The 17,888-nt window shown below is 44.2% G+C and overlaps 1 protein-coding gene across 2 annotated transcripts in view; it reads right to left on the reverse strand.

Moving 5' to 3' along the window:
• The window catches only part of FACE2 (farnesylated protein-converting enzyme 2), a 57,124-nt gene extending 48,976 nt beyond the window's left edge, over positions 1-8,148 (reverse strand). For both annotated transcript variants that reach the window (XM_087390477.1, XM_087390478.1), the window contains exons 1-4: positions 7,887-8,148; positions 7,727-7,795; positions 7,207-7,422; positions 6,359-6,470 (exon numbers count right to left, since the gene is read on the reverse strand). In XM_087390477.1, the coding sequence (XP_087246603.1) occupies positions 6,359-6,470; positions 7,207-7,422; positions 7,727-7,795; positions 7,887-8,111 (622 nt within the window). In that variant the 5' untranslated portion in view covers positions 8,112-8,148. The remainder of the gene's footprint in view (positions 1-6,358; positions 6,471-7,206; positions 7,423-7,726; positions 7,796-7,886) is intronic.
• Positions 8,149-17,888: the final 9,740 nt, after the last annotated feature.

Below are 17,888 nucleotides of genomic sequence, written 5' to 3' on the forward strand. Positions count from 1 at the left end.
GATCTCCGTGAAGAAATGCTGTCTTCACATCCATCTTACATAAATCCATGTCATCATGAGCAACAAGAGCTAACACTGCTCTCAAAGTAGTCATTTTGACTACAGGGGAAAAAATCTCATCAAAGTCAATGCCCTTCTCCTGCTTAAATCCCTTGGCAACCAATCTGGCCTTATACCTCGGTAAAGCATTTGAATCCACTTTGACTTTGTAAACCCACTTGCATGGCAAAACTTTTCTGCCTGCAGGTAACTGCACCAAGTCCCATGTATCATTCTGAAGTAGGGAGTCCATTTCTGACTGCATGGCTTTCTCCCACTTCTTTTTCTCTGTTCTTCCCATAGCTTCCTTGAAGCTGGAAGGCTCACCACAATCAGTCAGCATGATAAAATCAGCCACATTATTGGCTCCTGGAACAAACCTGGCAGGAGGCCGTTGTGCACGGGTGCTCCTCCTCACAAAATGTTCCGGATTAGGCTGCTGTTCAGCCTGTTCTTCATGCATGACGGGTGGCTGTACCACCATATCTGGCTGTTCTACAGCCCCATCTGTTGGCACATCCAGTGGTGCATCATTGGCAAAATTATCTGGCTGATTTTCAGCCTGTATACCCTCTTGAACAGGGTGATCTGCAGCAGCCTGCTGCTGCATATAAATGGGCATATTTTGCTGTCCAACATCATCATAAATAACCCTCCTGTATTCCACAGGTTGCACGGGTTCCTTGTGTACACTATCTTCTTTAAAGATGACATCATTGCTGCGTATAATCTTCCGTTTAACGGGATCCCATAATCTGTACTCCATTTCACCTTCGTCACCATAACCCATAAAGATGCATCTGATAGACTTTGGATCCAGTTTGGTGCGCAGTTCTTTGCGTACATGAGCAAAGCACTCGCAGCCAAATACACGTAAGTGCTTATATGAAGGTGGCTTGCCAGACCACACCTCCTCTGGCACTTTCAACTCCAAAGCCTTGTTTGGCGACCTGTTAATAATGTGAACTGCTGTTTGCACGGCTTCTGCCCAAAAGCCATGGGGTAATGCAGCATAAGACAACATACATCGAACCTTCTCCTGAATAGTTCGATTCATCCGCTCACTTGCACCATTTTGAGATGCATTATGAGGGGCTGTGAGTTCCTGTTTGATGCCCTTAGCTTGGCAAAACTGCACAAAAGCATGTGACACATACTCACCTCCATTATCGGATCTGAGGCATTTCAGCCTACGACCTGTCCGATTCTCAACCTGAGCGACAAACTTCTTGAAAGCATATAAGGCATCTCCCTTATGCTTCAAGAAATAGACCCACACCTTACGTGTAGCATCATCAATGAAAGTAATAAAATATTTTGCACCCCCTAGTGATAACTGTGGCATCTCACACAAATCAGTGTGCACTAGATCAAGTGGTGCTCTATTCTGGGGAGTTCTCCTCTTATGAGGAGTCACAGAATGCTTGCCAAAAATACAATGATCACAAGTAGGCAAATCTGAAAAAGAGAGAGGCGGCAGATAACCCAAACGTGACAGTTCTTGCATTCCTTTAACAGACATGTGTCCCAACCGGCTATGCCACAATGAAACCTTTGGCAGCTCGGTTATGGCAACAACATGATTACCCACACTGGAAACATAAAGAGGATACAAAGTATCACTCTTAAAACCCTCAGCCACTACAGTCTGGCCATCAGTAATCACCCATTTGGAATCCCCAAATGTGGTGTGGTAACCACTGTCATCTAATAAGCCAGTACTAATCAGATTTTTCTTGATTTGCGGCACATGGCGAACACCATCAAGCATAAATGACTGTCCATCAGGAAATACTATCTGTATACTGCCAATCCCTGCAATCTGACATGCATAGTTGTTCCCAAGATGAACAACTCCATGAGTACCTGTGTAGGAAGTAAACCACTCCCTATGAGGAGTAACATGAAAAGAGGCACCTGAATCCAAGAGCCAGGTGTGCATGTCATGGCCATCAATAACCAAAGCATGTGCTATTACAGCAGAAGAGCATAAAACATCATGTATGTCACTGTCACCGTCCTCTGCTGCAACATTCACTGCATCCAAGTCATCTGTCTTGGCCTTGCCTTTGCCTTTGCTTGCATTTCCTGCATCCTTTGTTTCAGCCTTCTTGGCTTTCTGATCCCGTATGAACTTGAAGCACTTCGACTTCACATGTCCCTTCTTGCCACAATAAAAGCATTCAATGTCCTTTTTGCCACGGGACTGACTGCGGGATTTGGACTTACTAGCAGATCTCCCCTTCTGCTGAGTCCTGCCTCTGTCCTGTACCTGCAAAGCATTTGAAGACTTGCTGCCCGCATTATTCTTCCTGCTCATCTCCTCCATAAGGAGAGAGCTCTCTACATCAGCATAAATAAGAGTGGCATTCGAGTTTGACAAGGTGGTCTTGAAAGTGTCCCAACTCTCAGGGAGGGTACACAGCAAGAAAGTAGCCTTGAACTCCTCATCAAGGTTCAACCCCTGTGCAATCAGCTGTGTAAAGATAGCATTGAACTCACTCAAGTGTGAGGTCATAGCTGTACCTTCCTTCATGCGAAGATCAACCAGCTTCTTCAGCCAATAAACCTTACTGGCTGAGCTCTTTTGGGCATATAATTCTTCTAGTCTTTGCCATAGACCATAAGAGGTCTTTTCAGCCTGTACATTGAACACAAGAGTGTCTGAAATAGTGAGCATGATAGCTGCCCTCGCGGACAAATCAAGCTCTTCCCAGTCATCAGCTGCCATATCAGATGGCTTGACACCCTTCACCCTTATGGGCTTAGCAATCTTCTTTAACAGAAGTACATTCAAGCACTGTTCTGCCCATAATGCATAGTTATGTGCTCCTTCCAGTTTCTTTATGTTCAGAATTGAAGAATCACCTCCTCCTGATGCCATATCAGATGAGGAAAGTACCTGACTCCCTGGAAGTAAAAAAGGCTGAATAAAGGTTCTGATTTCTCAGAAAAGGCCTGCTCTATTCTAGAGCCAGAAGCACTCTCAATGGTGCTGTTTTTTTTTTTTTTTTTAACTGTCAGTAAAATCTGCAGCAAAACAGTAAATGTCCCTGCAACTACTGTACCTTCTGACAAACTGTTCTGAGCTCAGAGAGGCATTAAAAAAACAGTAATTTCAGACTGCTGCTGCTGCTCAACAAGTGCTTAACAGTGCACAATCATCTGACAAAACCACCAACACTGCTGTAAACACTGTACTGATCACTTCTCCCACCTCAGATGAGGTATTGCACTGAGTTAAATTGCAGAAACCACTTGACTAACACCCCAAAAAAAAACAGTAAATGATCCTTCAGCCTGTCACAAAGCCTGCAACAGTAAATGGGATAAATCCCAAGCAATCACCCTTATACCAAGGGAAGAAAATGCATCTGAAGATCTCTGTCGGTAACCGAAGTGCTATCAAACAAAGTCTGGGCAAGAGCCCCTTGATCTGACACCTGAATCAAGTGGAGAACACCTCAACACTGAGGTAGCATGCAAAATGAAATCTCTCTGACACTTGTACCTAACAATGTGCAATGCATAGACTGCCCCTGTGTACTCGGTAACAATACAAATCACAAAATACAAACACCAAGAAGAAAATCTTTTGAGCACTGTCAACGATGGGCAGTTAGGGACCGAGTAAACTCGATGCGCCCTGACCAAGCGTGGCTCAACTGAGATTTTCAAAGTGCGTACAAAGAATGTGACCTGCAACAAATGTCACCAAATGCACTGCGGAAACAAAGCAAATGTGTGCTCCCTGGCTACACACTGCCTCAAGGCATATACTGCAAACACATCCAGGCAAAAGCCCTTTGAAATGGTCACCCAAAACTAAGAATTGCACTCAGTAAATGCATAGAAGCTTCTGCAAAACAAGCATCTGACCTTCCTGAATGACAAGTAACTGCACAAACACCACCACTGTGGCACAAGTCACCTCAAGCGTGAGTGACACGAGAGTACCTGATGTACCTCAACAAATGCACAGTATACTGCTAGAATGCTCCAGGAATGTATCAGAAATGCTTCATGTACTGCTGTACTTCTGTCCCTGCAGAGTACAGAGTACCTGCTGTACTTCTGTCCTCGCAGCAGCACGCTTCCCCCCCAAAAAAAAAATCGAGTTGAGTCTTTGCAGCAAAACAAACAAGTCCTGCTGTACTTCTGTACCCTGCTGTCAACGCCAGCCTTACTGTACCTGCAGGTGGATGAAGGACTGTCGTCCGTACAGTTGTACGGCAGTCCGTACGACTGTACGGACAGTCAGTACGGCTGCCGTGGAATAGCTACGCCACGCAGCTATGGAGCTGCCTGATGCAATATCGCAACCCGACGACGCCCTGATCTGCTGCCCTGCGCCCTCACAATGCCTCGAGAGGCTTAGCAGCTAGTAGCAGCTGCTATGCAGCTGCTGGCTGCTAGCTGGATGCGGCGCCTCGAGCTGCAGCTAGCAGCTCCTGTGCAAGGGGACCCGCGACCAGCGACCACCACCGTGACCACGCCCGTGACCTCGATCTGACCCGCGCCCGCGCTGTCGCCCTGTTCGCCGCCGCCTGCGCACTGTTCGTCGCAGTCCGTCCGTACAGTTGTACGGACGACGTACGGCCGTACGGATCTGGCCGTACGTCCGTACGGAAAGGGGTAGGCAAGGAAGAGTATCTTTGGGATTTGGACAAAGAGCTGGGATTGGTTATATCTATGAGGCGATCTTGCTCCATCTTTTGTGCACGAAGGCGGTGAACCTCCATGACAATCTGTTCTAGGCCTCGGTGGGATTAGGTGTGCCTGGGTAGAGGAATATGTGCAGGGCATGAGTGGGGGCTGAGTGATGGAAGGTAGGGACATAGGGGCAAGCGACTGAGAGTGGTGGGGAGACATCTAGAATGTAGCTGAGGTGACTCTGACTGTGGAGGGGAATGGTGGCTGGACGATGGGTAAGGGTGACAGGAAGGAGGCGTACCGTGGGGAGGCATAGAGGGTTACTGTGGCGGTCTGGCTAATAGCGCATGGTGAGGTCGTCACTGATGTTGACATTGGTGTCGATGCTGATACTAATGTCGGTGACAGTGGCGGTATTCTCATCACAGTGAGGATGACAACGATGCTCATGATGAATGTTGGGGTAAAGGCACATTGCCAACCCTTCTTTAAAAGATAGGACACCTATGACTGTCCTAAGACAGTCATAGGGTAAACCTAATCCTAATAAAACATAAGTGAGTTTGTGGTGTGGCTCACTCTCACTTCACACCCGCACTAGAGTGTTACTCTCTCTCACTCTCACTCTCTTGCTCCCTTCCACTTCTCTTCCCCCCACAACTGGTATCAGAGCCTCCTCTCCCAAGTCTATTCTTCTTAAAAAGGCCAAGTTTGAAGTTTGAATTTTTAACAATGCGCATACTAACTACTGAGTCGAAGTGTGAATGCTAGTAGACACAAGCGAGAGAGAGAGATACTATTGGCAACTCATCACATCATATAAGTTACACAACAGAAAACTCGAAAGTATGTTAAGTACTATCTCTATGGCCTTCGCAATCACGTGTTGGCTTTCTTCAATGAAGAGGGCTGAACATATACATACATGTGTGCATGTGCGCATGTGTGTACATATATGTGTGTGTGTGTGTGTGTGTGTGTGTGTGTGTCAAACACCACCACTAAAGATTTATGGTTGCCAAACTCAGGTCCAAGCAAGCACATGACAAGTTGGAGATCTCGTTTCAGTCATCAGATCAGTCCACAAGTCATGAGGAAGCGCATGTGTGTGTCAAGTTGGAGATCTCGTTTCAGTCATCAGATCAGTCCACAAGTCGTGAGGAAGCACATATGTGTGTAAATATGTGTGTGTGTGTGTGTGTGTGTGTGTGTGTGTGTGAATATCTCAAACACCACCACTAAAGATTTGTGGTTGCCAAACTCAGGTCCGAGCAAGCACATGACAAGCTGGAGATCTCGTTTCAGTCATCAGATCAGTCCACAAGTCGTGAGGAATAGTTGCAAATGCTTACAGGGCAGAAATCAACGAAAAAGGCACAGGAAAATGTTGGCTTCAAATGAAAAATGTGTACACCGGCATTACTTGCTTTGTGCTCTCCATATTTCAAAAGGAAAAAGCTCTCACGCTTTAACTTCTCTACCGCTTTGTTGCTGCTAAATTTTGAATTCTATGTGATTCCTTACAAAACCAATTTGTCAAACCTCATCCATCAAGGGCCACACTAACCAGTAAATATTTTGATCTATAGATATCGAAAGTCTACAACAGTGGTCACACAAATTGTTCATTGTTAGATGGAAAGTCAATTAGGCCTTGTTTAATTACCTAAGCCAAAAAAGAGGGGACACAAAAAGATGACAACTTCATGTTGAAATCCCGCACAGAGTAGAATTGGTATCATGCATGCTCTGAACACGATCTCCTCAGTCAATGGTGCCTGTATAAGTAACATAGAAAGAGAATCATAAGCACTTTGCAACTATCCCCACTAGATAGACAGAGACAAAACAAAAGTTCGTAACAGGCCAAGAAAGAATAATAGAGTTTCCGTATAAAGGTGGTTACATTCGTATCTAAGTGTTACAATCCATTGCAAGTATTTCTTAAGTACAGGTCATGGCGGCACAATCATACAATTCAACTCTGACCATGAGCATAGTTCTGCATAATTCAATGCGGGCTAGGATTCAAAGTTTTTAAAAAATGGGTACATGTGTATGTCGACAAATTAGTATCAGAAGAGATTGCTGTTTCCTACGATGCAAAAAGCAAGGGTGCACATTCCAGTCGCATGCAGTATCAGCTATGTGAATGACATGCAGTGGGAATCTGTGCTCGCATTCATGGCAATGCTTCGCATAAAGCCTAGCCTATGTATATACCTCAGATAAAGACAAAACCAGGACATGGAACCCACGATCAAGAAAAATAGCCCACATAGGACAAATAATATCACAAATATGTCATACATAAAGAGAACAGACATCATTGTTCAACTTGAAATGTTAAATGCAACTGGTCCGTGATTTCAATCCACCCGTATAACTCAATAAACCACCCCGTACGATTATATTTGTACTAAGGCTTCGCACAAGTTACCTGCTTCCGACATAATTGAGTTGAATTCCGTTGAAAAGAAGACGCAAGAAAAATCATACAAGAGACGCACTGACCACAACAAAGTTCCTCCAAGCAAGAATATCGGAAGCAAACGACTTTGTAGTCTTCAATAGATCCCAACACGCATGTTTGGAGCACCCCACGCCGTTCGGATTCTCGCCTGGAGCAAGTCTTTTGTGCCATTCCTTTAACTGCTCGAGAGCTGCCGCCATCAAAGGTCCCAAATAGAGCAGGGCAGTCAAGAGAAATGGGAAAACAACCGCTTGCCACTGTTTCCTAGACACCACATTGCATTTCACGCCTCGCATTAGGCAAGAATCCTAGCCTTCCCTTCCGCTACCCCTACAAAAAGACATGATGAGATCATTGACACAGCTCTACACCCGAGCAAGGAAAGAAACTCGACGATCGGCTGGTTCTCGTTCATAACGCCAAGGTGATGGGCACACTCTAAAAGACTTAGAAATTGCTGCCATGAAAGACCCAAGCAGGAGATGGACCGAGCAACAAGTACCCAATCGAGATTCAATGCATATGAGCGAAAAGGCATGACTTAACGAAGCAAGAACGTACCCAATGATGCGAGCGCAGGCCGTAAACATGGAGCCATGAAGCGAGGTCAGATTTTTGAATCGCTGTCATCTGGAAAACAGAGGAAGGAAGTGAAGCATGAGAAGCACATGATGGCAAAGAGCATTGCGAGACTGCGCACAGGAAGGGCATGCGAACGTACGGGAAGGAGGCGAGAGGAGAGGAAGAGGGAGAAAAGGGAGGAGATGGTAGCGGAAGCGAAGCGGCGAAGCATGTGGTGGAGGAGGGAGGAGGGGGGAGGAAGGCGGAGGAGCAAAGAGGGAGCGTAGAGCATAGCGACATAGAGGAAAGCCATGAAAGCACAGGCTGAAAGAGCCAGGGAGGGAGCTATGCATGGTTTTGTAGTGCAAGCTCCATCCATCGCCATAGCTAAGGTTTCACACTTGACCCTCACCCTCCCTCCAAGGAAATACAACTAGCATGCTTGCCCACTTGCTAAAGTATATAGGCCACTTGCTACCACTAGCATGTTGGCCGTTCACACCGGACATGGAATTCGCCAATCATGTAGCATTTGGAGGAGTTGCCCACCGAGTGTGCACTGTGGACAATGGCCTTCATTGGCCGCATGCAAATCTATTGCATCCATGTTTGGACCCGACCCCTCCATTACGCCAACTGGAACATCAGCCCTTCATACCACCTTTTGGAGGATGGCGGACGGGTGGTGTGAACCCAGCCTCTCAGAGCCCTTCCTCGCGCTCATGCTAACGCTCAGCATCTCGTAGATGTCTGTCCACCTAGCCACGCAAAAGCCGTGCCCCATGACGGCTCACTTCATTGTATTTAATGAAGCATGAACTCTCATAAATCTGGAGACTCTATCACCCAATCTGATGAACATCACACTATTTAGGGCTGCAAGGCTAAGCTAGAATCCTAAAATTTCATGATGCTTAGCCCAGCATGCTCACACAACCCTAGCCCTGCACGAGGCTGTGAGACTTGCCTGCGAGAGGGGCTGGGTGATCTCCACTAGCATATCTGGGGAGGCACTCTCAAGTACAAGTTGCCACGCAAACGCGGTTTCAAACCGTGGGCCAAGCAATGCAAAGTCCAATCATGAAATGAGAACCAAAGACGTCCATCTCTCACAAAGGAGTCCCTGGATGGGGAGAATTCATTCGAATGGTTATGAACTAGCCTTAGTGAACAGGGGCCAAGGAGGGCACCATAGAGGAAACCCATGAGCCAAGGAGGGAGCTATGCATGGTGTTGTGGCGGTAGAAGCTCCATTCGTCGCCATACCTAACCTTGTAACTATGCTTTTTGGCCTAACCGGTATTTCTCCTTAAAAGGGAATGGGATGTATTGATCCACGTGGGTGGTTTTTGAACCCATGCAATCCAGGGTGATTGTTGCAGTGTCCGTTACACTAAATTCGCTTTGCCTTGCTCCTCACACTTGTGCAGAGATTTAGCCTCACAATTCACTATCTTGCCGAGACAAAAGCACAGAGAGAGAGAGAGAGAGAGAGAGAGAGGGGCGAGGGCATTGCGATATCACTTCATCGTTACACAAAGTCATTTGGCTTTTAAGTTCCACCAGAGATATTTGGCTGTGTCGTTGTTGTGATTTTACATTTTAAGCAAGGCTTCTTTTTGGTTTTGCTTGTGATCCATCCTTTGTTTCATGAAATTCTAGAATTTTATAATGTTGGAGACACGATAATAATGTTATGTTGGCTACCAGGTGTCGAAGTGGATTGGGGTATGTCACTTGCATCCTTTATGTGGGAAGGGAGTGGAGGAGATCCAACATTTGATGTGGACTTGTCCGATGACCTGTGGGTTTCGAGGTAACTTGAAATTCAAGGAAATCAATGACCCGATTTTCCTTTTTGTATCCAAGACCTCGAACAAATACCATTGATGAGCTCTTTGACCAATTGTAAGGGGCAAAATATTTTCTTAAGATTAGGATATCACCAAGTATGAATTAGAGACGAGGATGTCCCTAAGACATCATTTCATACTAGATCTCGGCATTGTCAATTTAGAGTAATTCCATTTGGTTTAACAAATGCTCCAACAACTTTTATGACACTTATGAATAAGTGTCTTGAGGCCATACTTAGGAAAATTTACTGTAGTATTCTTAGATGATATCCTCATCTATAGTAAAATGGGAAAAAGGCATTTGGAACATTTGAGGATTTCTTGGATAATTCTCTTTTTGCAAAAGAGTCCAAATGTGAATTCTTTGCAAAAGAAGTGAAGTACTTGGGACATATACCTAAGACACTGAGGGGTCACGACTCTATGTGGGTAATCGTGGATTGATTGACCAAGATGGCTCACTTTATTCCAACCAATGAAGAGGTTAATGTGGTTCTTGGCTCGTATAATACTATTGCATGCAATGAAAAATGAAGATCACTACCTATTCCAAAAGCTGAGCATATAGTGCATGAAATAATAGTGAAAGAGAAGTAAATAGAATCATTTATTCATAGGCAACAACTTCATTATTCATCTCCTTAGCTCGACCGATTTGTTGGAGTTACAACACACACACAAACTTAGCTACAACCATACGTAGACAAAGGCACCGAGCCATGGAAGATCAAAGAGGTTGTCACAGAAGATGCCAAGCTCATCACGATCAGATTCCAGGGCATAACATGCACACCAACTTTACAGATGACTGTGCCAATAGCAACCTATGATCACAACAAAGACCATGGCCTCTAAAGAAGCTCTCTAAGTACTCCATGCAACCCACCATGCACCTGCCAAGTGGTAGATCCAATCAACCCCCCTTTCAACCATGCTCTAATCTTGCCCAACCTTGAGTTTGCTTTATCACCAACTGCCCCCTCAAATTGAGTTTCGAAGCCTCAACCCAAATAAAGTCTCCACTGTAGTCCAATTCTTGCATGCTGTCTTAGAGAGATCAAGATGATGGCTACACCTTCCGCCAACTGCTCACCTGAGAATTCTCGAAGCCTTGTCATTCCTTTCTTCCCATTGATCTATTGATTCAAGAGAGTCATGAGCCTTTTCCCCATTGGTTTCTTGTCAGCACCTGACACAATCGATCAAAAGCCCTTCTCCATCAAATACAAACGAAGCATGAGCTGCCAAATAGGAAAGTTGATGCCATTGTAAGTAACAAGCTTCATTGCATGTTTGGATTTACTCTCCATCTTCTCTACCTTGGCTCTAATACCACTGATGGATCTTGGCTCGTATAATACTATTGCATGCAATGAAAAACAAAGATCACTACCTATTCCAAAAGCTAAGCATTTAGTGCTTGAAATAATAGCGAAAGAGAAGTAAATAGAATCATCTATTCATAGGCGACAGCTTCATTATTCATCTCCTCAACTCAACCAAGATTGTTGGAGTTACAACACACACACACACTTAGCTATAACCATACATAAACAAAGGCACCGAGCCATGGAAGATAAAAGAGGTTGTCATAGAATTTGCCACGCTCATCACGATCAGCTTCCAAGGCATAACATGCGCACCAACTTCAGAGACGACTGCGCCAAAAGCAACCCATGATCACAACAAAGACCGCAGCCTCTAAAGGAGCTCTTCAAGTACTCCATCAAGCCCGCCATGCACGTGCCAAGTGGTAGATCCAATCAACCCCCCTTTCAGCCATGCTCTAATCTTGCCCAACCTTGAGTTTTCGTTATCACCAACAGTTAAAACTCCGGAATTAGCTAGGCTATTTATGGAGCATATTTATAATTGAACGGGCCACTACTCAGTATTGTTAGTGATCCTGATACCAAATTCTTTTTGAGTTTCATGATAGTCCAATTGCTGGACACCTGAGAATTCAGAAGACATATGCACTTCTGAAGAGGCAATTGTTTTGGCCTAGAATAGATCAGGACATCCAGAATTATGTGTTGAAGTGCCAAAAATGCTAGGTTAATAAGGCTGAACACCTTAAGGTAGGAGGTCTCTTACACCCATTTGGCAAATGGAAAGTATCTCCATGGATTTCATTGTTGGATTACCTAAGACACTGAGGGTGTCACGACTCTATGTGGGTAATTATGGATAGATTGACCAAGATGGCTCACTTTATTCCAACCAATGAAGAGGTTAAAACTCCAGAATTAGCTAGGCTATTTATGGAGCATATTTACAAATTGTGCAGGCCACTAGCTGGTATTGTTAGTGATTAGGATAGCAAATTCAATAGCCATTTTTGGAGGGATTTGTTTATGAGGTTGGGAACTTCTTTGAATATGAGCACCGCGGATCATCCACAAAGTGATGGTCAAACTGAAAGGGTCCATCGAGTCATTTGAAGATATGCTTCGAGCAAATCTAAACAAACAGCAAACTAATTGGCAACAATATTTGCCCATATTAGAATTTGCATATAACATTGCCAAACATTCAGCTACAAGTTACAGTCCATTCATAATGATGCATAGATTTGTAGTGGCACTTAAAAAAGAGAAGGTCCAAGTAGCCAAAGACTTTCTTGAGGATCTAAATCAAATGCTTGAATTAGCTAAAGATCACATTAGAAGGTGCTCAAGATTGAGCAAGAAGCTATGTAAACCCCCACCATAGAAGGTTGGAGTTTGAAGAAAATGAGAGAGTCTATCTCAGGGTACTTGAATCTTCAGAATCCCTAAGAATGGGTAAATGTCCAAAATTGTCTCCTAGGTACTGTGGACCATCCACAATACTTAAGAGAATTGGAGAACCTGCTTACAAATTAGCCTTACTAGAGGGATGTCTAGTTTTCATGTAAGTAGGCTAAAAAGAAAATTAGGGGATGATGATAATCTCATAGGAAATGAAGCCCTTGTTGAACTCATTGGAAATGAAGTCCAAATTGAACTCATTAAACCTGCTACTTTACCACATGAACCATAAAGAATTATAGATACACAAGAAAAAAGAATGCGACATACAATATGGTAAGAATGTTTGGTTAAGTGGAACGATTGGCCCAAGGGGAGTTCAATGTGGGAAAGGGTAACCAATCTTCAGAGGAGGTTTCCCAATTTTGTTTTCAACGAAACCAGAGGGTTCAATGCATACATATTATGGGGCCTAGAGGGCTTGGGTCTAGGATCACCCTAGGCATAAGCATTTATGAGGAGGTGCATAGGATAGCCCAAGTGATGGCTTAATGGAAGGAGACCATTAAGGGACACGTGGCACCAAGGGGTGAGGCCATTTAGCAAACATTGGGCTAGGAGGAGAGTTCTAGAGAGAACTCCAAGGTGAAGGACAGAGAAAGAAGACGACTCTCTCACAAAAAGAGGTGGTTCTCCCACAAGCCCATGGCTAGGAGGAATTCAAGTAGATAGCCCTCTTTGCTGGAGTTGGTGTTTCATCCAGTGACACACGGGGTCTGGAGGCATCTTGAAAATTAGTAAGAAGAGTTGGATTGATGATATGATTTTTCTTAGGTACTAAATGGAGGAGTTGCACTCATTGGGTATGCGGTGGCCATACTTGAGAGCTACGATGATGCTGGCAGCATGGGGCCTAGAGATGTGGGTCGGGACAATAGAGAATATGCCATCTTGGTGAGTGCCACCACCTATAAAATCTTATGCTAGATTCTCATCTTATCTACCTATGCTCCAATTTTACTTTTATCACATGTGACAAGCAATCGATATGAATCTTGGTACAAGACTATTTAGAATACCCAATATTATATGCACCACATACGCCATGGAGTTTCTTAATTGCATCCATATGCATGCTTATAAAGGATAATATTTTGGTTTAAGCCAAGTGATCTAAACTCTAAATGAACATCCAAAGACGATTCCACCATGAGAACATGTATGTTTACCTATGTGTGCCATCACCTAGACAATCTCATACACATGATTTTCTCTTTAAGAGTATGAAATGTACGTCATCCCATATATAACAGCCATACATCACCCTTGGCAAACTAGATTCTTATGTTTTATCATATCTGTTTATGCCTCATTTTACCTTATCACATGGGAAAAACAATCATTATGAATAATTGTACAACGCTCTTTATGGCCCCTAATATTCCACCCATCACATGCCACAGAGTCCGTTTATTGCATGAATCAACAAGTGAAAATTCAACTAGGTAAGACATAATAAGATTGAAGTCAAGAACATTGAAAAAAGTATCTAACATTCAGAACTCCTGAGGCTCAGCTAGTAACATTTCTAAATTTCTAAATTTTGAAAGTCCTATCTCACGTATCATAAGATTTTGGACTCTCATCAATGCCATCATTAGCTTCTATACTTTTGACATCATTACCTTCATGATTTTCATCTACATCCTTGGAGTTATTGTCACTTTCTTGCACATGATCTCCTTAGTTCCATAGGCTTCATATTCATCGTGACCCTCATAAATCACTTGGAACCATTGTGTTATTAATATCACAAATTTAACAAGGTGAAAATTTCACTAGCCATGCCAAGGGGAGATAGTTGAAGCGGTGCAACGGTTCCGTGCAGAATTTTGATAAGGTGGTTATGATGCATTACTTCTTTTGTCGGGGACGATGTACTATGTGGACGGTGCCGCTAGTGCTTCTTGTATGCTCTTTCATCTAGGATTTGTGCTTTGGCAACATGAAGTAGGTGTTGCAATGGTTTGACTAGTAGCAATGGTTTGTTCCAAATGGTGTTGCTTTGGATTTGATATTAGTCCAAATATGATCTAGAGTTGATCGGTAGATTGTGGTTGGTTGGTTGATTCTTTGAGTGAGTGATACTTTCTCGATGTAACTCGCAAGCATGCTTGATGCGTATGCTAGTTTGAGCCAATTGACATTCATGTCGCTGAGGATAACAGTTGGGCTTGCTATATGTATGTTTGGCAGAGTTTCCTTGAAGCCCTGGATGAAGTGATGGATGTTTTCTCTCGGTGATTTGCAAGTCGCTACAATGTGTAGGATGCTATGCATCTCGTTGTAAAAAGTTGCGCTTAGTAGCCTATAATGTTTTGCGCATATGTTGTGTGTGCGCTCAAGGTTTGTGTCTCTTTGTATAGTAATGCAAGGCCATGCCCATCATAGCAAGCAACCAACTTGTAGCAACAAATCTTCTCTTCCTAGTATGATAGTTGGAATAGGCTTGTCGAAGTCTTGGGTTTCTTGAATATCCAAGCATCTCTAACCGAGCTCGCCTGGCAAAGATCTCCATAGAAGATGATGTCTAGTCCTTTGAGCAAGGCTGAGTGGTGGTGTCAAATCCATGTATCGATCAATGCCAGCATGCTCTGACTAATAAGGGATGCTTCATTGAAGACAACTAGACACAAGCTTTTGTATTGTGTGCTGAGGTTGTCAAGGTTTTTGCCTATACGATTCGTGATAGTGTGCGTCACAAGCGGCAGATGCAGTGTAGAGTGAATTGTCATCCCGCCAATGTGGAATGCGGCTTTGCTTGTGTATGCCATTAGCAATGCTATTGGAAGGTCAATGTCATATTCGTTTAAGCATGTGTAGTGTGTCGAAGTAGGCCCTGGACTATTGCTTGAAGGATAAATGTTTTGCCGGTCCCTGCATCGCTAGTGTGAGGAGGAGGTGGATTGGTTCAAAAGGCTCCAAATTTTTTCGCAACATGATTTCTTCATTCAAGAGTCATTGCTCTCTATTCAGTTTCTTGATTGTGTTGTGGTAATCTTTGTTTGGAATTAGTTTGTATATTTCATGGGAAATATGATCGTGTGCTAGTTGCCTTGGGGATTGTGGCATGTCCACCCCAATGTTGTAGTTGTAGTGGCTCGAGGTAGTTGAACAGCTTGTCGTCATGGAGTCGTCGTGAATGATTTGGTGCTTGTGATCGTGTCAAGTATTGTCTTTGTGAATCTATCTTTATTTTGTGTGATTGTTGCTATATGCTTGCGATATGCATATGCCCACATTTGGACGTTGCAAGGATTTTATTTTCCAATTCTTGGAAGGGAGCATAAAGGAGGCATTGCTTGTGGTAGAAGCATGTGATGTCTTTATGCTTGTTGAAATTGACGAATCGAATTATCCGCTCTTCCTTTACTTTTGTTTGCCTTCCTCTTACCATTTTGTATTTGCTTGTGTACTTGGCTATGTTAGATATCAATGCTCCACTCTCATGTAACTACGTGGGAACTAGCTAACTCTACTTATAAGCCCCCCATATGAGGAGAAGGCATTTGAGTAATTTAGTTATCTGGTAGGTCCTAGTTTGGATACCAGATGGGGGCCATGTGTGGCCTGATGGCTGGATAGCTTCACATAGAGTTGGCACACCGCCAACTAGGCTACATGCAAGTGCGGGAAGGCATCCCTTGACTGACCGCACTGAGGGTAGACAGAGCATTTCTCGAGATAGCCCACTCTCGAGTTGCGAGGCCCGTTTGGAGCCTCAGATGATCCCAGATGGCTATGGGCCGAATGGTGACCATAGGTCAGTTGCTCTGTTTTGTGCACCAGTTCTATCGTATGGTCGGTGGCCTATTTCAGGACCGACCCCCAGTCGACCGTTTTGGGCGGACTGGGTCGGCCACCCAATTGAGCCTAACCGACTACGACTGGTGGCTATATAAGAGCAAGCCCGTGAAGCCCATTTCATCACTGGCTATAGCAACCTTGATTCCTTAGCATTCAGCCTCCGTCTTCTACTATTTCCAGCATGCCATCGAAGCTTCTTTCACAGGAGCGCACGGTTGGGAGGCAGTGCCATCTATTGTATCAATTCTATAGTGATCAAATTTTTGATTCTCCATACTATCTTGTTTTCTCTCTTACGTACGAGATCATGTTATCTGTTGAGCAGAGACATTGTATTATTTTCTTACATGGTATCAGAGCCTAGACTCTAGCAAGAAGATTTGGTAGTGTGTTTCTGTTTGCGAGCAGATTGTGAGAGATGGCCCAGCCCGCAAGATTGCGAATCCCACCATTCGGCGAAAGCAGAAAGTTGGCTGGCTCTAACTATCCTCTCTGGAAGTTCAAGATGAAGACCATCCTAAGTGCATATGAGCTTTGGGACACTGCTACTTGGGTGGACGTGAGGCCAGTTTTGAGACCGAATCCAGCCAATGCAGGACAACAGATAGTACCAACTGTGGATGAGATTCTCACGTGGACAAGAAGAAATACAGATGCACTGTGTTCTATTGTCTGCAGTGTTAGTGATTCTGTCATGGCGTTAATTCAACATGTCACCATAGTGGAGGAGGCATGGACGGTCTTGAAAAATTAGTACGAGACCACGAATCAGACGCGGATTCAGAATCTAGAGACTCAACTCGCGAATGAAAAGTTGTCTGAGTCTGAAGCGGCAGAGAAGTTCATCACCAGGGTTAAGAATCTGCGCGATCAGATGACTACGATTGGCATCACCATCACCAGTGAGAATCTAGCATGAAGGTGCATACGGATTCTCCCACCAAAGTACGATGGTCTTGTTACGGTGCTGAATACGCAAAACAGAAATCTGCCCCTCAACTTTGAGGATTTCAGCGCGATGCTTCTAGAGGAGGAGATGCGTCAAAAGATGAGGACTGGAGAAGATTCGGCTTTCTGGACCGGATCAAAGAAAGGTAAGGTAAGGACATTGGTAACCCATCTTCTTCTGATGATAAAAAGAGAAAGAAGAAGATCAAGTGCTTCTATTGCAACAAGGCAGGGCACAAGCAGAATGAGTGCCATAAGAAGATTGCAGATGAGAAGAACGGAGTGAAGAAAGAGTCCAGCAATAGTGCGCAAGCAGTACCCATAGAGCTGTTCATCACAATTGAGGAGATTTGCACAGAGGCAGTTCATGTACCTGCAGATGAACCTTGGATCATTGACAGTGGTGCATTGCGCCACATGACCAGTCAGAAGGATTGGTATACCTCTCTACAACTGGTAGGGAATGACATCATGGTAGTAGTCGGCAATGATGCAAAATGTCCAGCAAAAGGAAAAGGTACGATTGCTCTCAAGTTAGATGGAGTTGTAAAACAGTTGTCTGATGTTCTTTATGTGCCAGATATCAAGAGGAACTTGTCCATTTCTGCAATCACGGATCGGGACCTCAAAGTTCAATTCGATAAGAATGGCGCACAGCAGATCCTGGATCTTCAAGGAAAGGTCATTGGTAAAGGTACACGGCGCAACAACATTTACGAACTCTCACCTTTCAGTGCTCGAGCGGATGTGAAGAACACT

This window comes from Dipteris shenzhenensis, chromosome 19 (assembly GCF_047967505.1).
Source record: "Dipteris shenzhenensis isolate YYH24624 ecotype China chromosome 19, Dip_SZ_1.0, whole genome shotgun sequence".
Taxonomy (NCBI): domain Eukaryota; kingdom Viridiplantae; phylum Streptophyta; class Polypodiopsida; order Gleicheniales; family Dipteridaceae; genus Dipteris; species Dipteris shenzhenensis.